At 38.1% G+C, this 4,720-nt stretch overlaps 1 protein-coding gene across 9 annotated transcripts in view; it reads right to left on the reverse strand.

Moving 5' to 3' along the window:
- Positions 1–4,720, reverse strand: part of MCTP1 (multiple C2 domains, transmembrane 1) — a 563,225-nt gene that overhangs the window by 259,080 nt on the left and 299,425 nt on the right. For all 9 annotated transcript variants that reach the window (XM_010831935.1, XM_010831934.1, XM_010831936.1 and 6 more), the window contains exon 3: positions 2,192–2,334. In XM_010831935.1, coding sequence (XP_010830237.1) covers positions 2,192–2,334 — 143 coding nt within the window. The remainder of the gene's footprint in view (positions 1–2,191; positions 2,335–4,720) is intronic.

The raw sequence follows: 4,720 nt of genomic DNA on the forward strand, positions 1-4,720 counted from the left end.
GTTATGACCAACCTAGATAGCATATTCAAAAGCAGAGACATTACTTTGGTAACAAAGGTCTGTCTAGTCAAGGCTATGGTTTTTCCAGTGGTCATGTATGCATGTGAGAGTTGGGACTATAAAGAAAGCTGAACACTGAAGAATCGATGCTTTTGAACTGTGGTGTTGGAGAAGACTCTCGAGAGTCCCTTGGACTGCAAGGAGATCCAACCAGTCCATCCTAAGGGAGATCAGTCCTGGGTTTTCATTGGAAGGACTGATGTTGAAGCTGAAACTCCAATCCTTTGGCCACCTGACGTGAAGAGCTGACTCATTGGAAAAGACCCTGATGCTGGGAAAGATTGAGGGCAAGAGGAGAAGGGGACAACAGAGGATGAGATGGTTGGATGGCATCATTGACTCGATGGACATGGGTTTGGGTGGACTCCGGGAGTTGGTGATGGACAGGGAGGCCTGGCGTGCTGTGGTTCATGGGGTTGCAAAGAGTCAGACACGACTGAACTGAACTGAACTGAACAGCCATGTTTGCTTTACTATTTATTTTTTGTCTAAAACAATTGAGATTCTTGATTCATGCACTTAGAAATACTTTTGAACCATTCAAGACAAAGCATGTAAGATAATACAAATATCTAACTCTGAAATAATTTTGTTTGGGTGCTCTACTGCTTATGGTTGTGAAATATTTCCATCCCAACTATTCAGGTGTTTCCATTCAAATGTCTAGAAAAGTGTCTCCCTCCTCAAACAATACATCATAGAAACAGAATACATTTTGTTTCTATACAAAGAAATACATTTTTAGACCCTCTGCTCCATGAGTTGGAAACATTAGGTAATATTAGGTAGAAGCTGATTGGGACTGAGTAATACCCTTCTTCATTCTCAAGTGAGTTCAGAACAAGAAATGCCTTATTCTGATCGAGTTTATTTATCTATACATTTAAAATTTTAAGTTCTATCTATACAGTTTAAATTTATTTATCTATACATTTAAATATTCTATACAAAGCAATACATTTTCAGAAACAGAGGCCTGGACTCCAACTCGGAGGTCCTGAATCAGAACCTTTGGGAAAGAGACTTGGATCCCTAGATTCTTTAAAATTTTAGGGATAATTCTGATGTACAGTCAGGATTGAGGGTCACTGGTTTATGACACGACATTCTTTTAGGGCCCTTTAACCAACGTCCACTTGAGACAGTTTCTTGTGCAAATACAGGTTTATTTCTTATGTAAATATAGGTCTGTTCGCCCCAAAATGACTTCTAGAAACTTATTAACTCTATACTTGGAGATTCTCTTGTCATCGACTTTATACACTGTCCTGCTATAATGCTAATAACATCTTGATTCTTTTTCCCTGTTTGTGGAAAGGGAAATGACTGGAATCAACACAAGCGAAGGTTTGAGGGGGAGAAGGAAGTGCAGGGATTGCTGAAGCAGGGCTCCTGTGAGATCTGGGGCTCGTGTGAGAAAAAGATGGGGCATGTGATGCGGTCAAAGTAGAGAAAAGTTTGGTCACTGGATGGATAGTCAGAACATAGGAGCCGAAAAGAAAATAAGTATCCAGAGACATGAAGAAAGGGAAGTCAGTTATTTTTTTCCTTATTTGAAAGTAAAATGAGGAAATATGGTTAACTCTTTCCATAAATTCTTCTTTCTCTTTTTCCAAAACCACATCAAAGGAGAGGAAATACTCTTTTTTTCATCTTTGATGATGCAATAGAGACAGGCGTTTTTCTCCCTCTATTATCTTTAACCTCCTCACCTTCCAAGTAAAGCATTTTGTTTGCAGCCAGGAATGGAAAACCCCTGATGTTAAAATAATTCTTAAACACAAAGATTGTGTTCTGTGCAAGATCTTATTCTTGCTCTATTACATGGAGACTTGTTTTTATATGTTCCCAAAGTGTGTTAAATTCATTAACTGCAGCAAGCAGCAGGAGATGAACTTCATAGTCCTCCTAAAAATGCCTGGAAATAGAACTGTCTGGAAGAAAAATGCTCCTATGAGCTCCCCCTGGTGAACATAGCTCATTCTATCCTTTCACCAACAGATTAGAATTGAGTATAGCAGAATATATCTCTGGTGGAAAAACTTATCAGACAGAGAGACATGATTAAAAAACCATTAAATGAGAGTTTCTACATCAGATTACATTAGTGAAAAACAAATAAATGGCTCACCTTTATATATAATGGCTCCCTAAGATGATCAACAAGAAGACAAGCTTTCTCCTCCCACACAGGATTGAGGTTCTTGTGTATTATTTTACTTCTAAAAACTTCTTTTCTTCCAATTTTAAACTTCACGTATGGATCACTTGTCCCTGTTAAAGAGACACCGATCAATCCATGTTAATTGCGCTTTTCTGTAGTAGTAAGGCAATAGCTCATCTAAATACCACAAAGTAGTTAAAGGAATAAAATTTAAATAAAGCTTATCAATTGGGAAATAAAGATTAAGTGTCTTTTCCTAATATTTCCTTAAATATTGAAGTGACAGTAAAGATTAATAAATACTATTATTATTATCATATTTTCTGATCTTAATACTGTAACCCTGTCCTGGTATGTAAAAACTCCATTGCATGCTTCTTACGTAAACTGAATTTAAATCATAGAGATTAATCTGACGTTCCATCTGGTCAGCTATAAAAAAGATGGTCTATGATTTCAGCTGACTTAACTAGTTTTAGACTTTTAAATGCTGCTAAAAATTTACACTAGACTAATGGGTTTCCCTGGTAGCTCAGATGGTAAAACGTCTGCATACAATGTGGGAGACCCGGGTTCAATCCCTGGGTCGGGAAGATCTCCTGGAGAAGGAAATGGCAACCCACTCCAGTACTCTTGCCTGGAAAATCGCATGGACTAAGGAGCCCGGTAGGCTACGTTCCAAGGGGTCACAAAGAGTCGAACATGACTGAGCGACTTCACTTCATTTCACTTCAATGGGTTTAGGGAAAGGTGAGTCTTATATTGGGCTTCAATTTATCCTTGGTCCCATATTCTCTCTTGTTCATAAGTTTCAATTTTAGAATATTAGGGAAGGATGGAAGTCTCAGAGGAAGCATCAGGATGTAGGAGACAAATGATTATTAAATCATCTTGAAACTTCATATTATCCCTTAATACTTCCCAAGCTCTCTCTAAAGATAAAGGAAGAGGCATCACATAAGCTGCCCATGGGTACCCAACAAGCAAGAGATGGAGTCAGGATTACAAGCAAGGCTGTCTGATTCTAATATCTGTGCTTTTTTTTTGCTTCATCTGTAAGAGGGAAGGGCCTATATATACTTTCATGTGTATTTATACCATTTCTCATTTTGACTGATGAATGAGACCAAGCTCATCTAATGAGTCTGTGCTGTTATTAAGGATTCCTAGAAAAGGTAAATCAGGAACATCACCAAGGAAACCATTACAGTGACAGCCTTCATCCTCAGGAAATAATTCTTTGTACAAGATCTGTCTCCCTTAGAATAAAATCTTGTTTCATTCTTTCTGTTTTGTCCAACCTGAAACTACAGTTGATAACTATGGTCTACATGATTTAAAGGAAAATATATAAATTATAAACTACTATGCAAGTGTTAGGTATGACAGTTATGATATTGATATACTTAAATCACCTTGGATAAGGAAATGGCAACCCACTCCAGTATTCTTGCCTGAAAATCCCACAGAGGAGCCTGGTGGGTTAGTCCATGGGGTCACAAAGAGTCAGACATGACTTAAGCAACTAAATAACAACATACTTAAAACTGCCAGCCTATATTCCTCCTCAACACTTTACTCACCTCCATGACACATAAATATCCATGCTAAATATAAAGATTGCCTTATGGAATCTGGTTTTGCTTACATAATCATTTGGGGGCTCCCTCAAAACTCTCCACATCCCCCATACAAATATAAGGCCTTGTTTTTGTGTGCCTAGACCTGGGTTTAATAGACCAATGATTCCAATTTCCCGTTGTGAAACTCCCATTTTGACCGCAAGACAGATTTAAAAAAAAAGTTTTTAATGTAAATACAGGCCTAATAGTAACATGTCACAATGCATCCTTTAAGGGAGTCAGTGTGATCCAATGTTTAATATGGCTGACCCATGTTGATGTATGGCACAAATCCAACCCAATATTGCAATTATCCTTCAATTAAAAATAAGGGGGAAAATGGTTATGTTTTAACACAGCGATTCCCAGCCCAGAAAAGGTAAATCAGGAACATCACCAAGGAAACCATTACAGTGACAATCTTCATCCTCAGGAAATAAATCTTTATACAAGATCTGTCTCCCTTAGAATAAAATCTTGTTTCATTCTTTCTGTTTTGTCCAACCTGAAACTATAGTTGATAACTATGGTTTACATGATTTAAAGAAAAATATGAGTGGGGCTCCAGGCTGAGCACCCTGGGGACTGGAAGAGTTATAGCATATAATTTGAGGGATATTAACACCCCTGCATCCATCTGAATTTTCTCAGTCATGCTCTAGATCAACTTACTGCGTTTGACTTGGACAATCACCTATGCAACTACTACCAGTTACTAGAATATAATAAGCTCTGTAAGATCACAGCCATTTGTACCACCGTTTTTTAAACCTCCAGCACTTAAGTACAAACTCAGACATATTCTTGGTCCTCATCAATATGTGGTGAGCAGCTGGATGACTTGGTGTGGGTGGCAGACCCCTCCCCCTGCTGA

This window comes from Bison bison, unplaced genomic scaffold, assembly GCF_000754665.1.
Source record: "Bison bison bison isolate TAMUID 2011002044 unplaced genomic scaffold, Bison_UMD1.0 scf7180017864533, whole genome shotgun sequence".
Taxonomy (NCBI): Eukaryota; Metazoa; Chordata; class Mammalia; order Artiodactyla; family Bovidae; genus Bison; species Bison bison.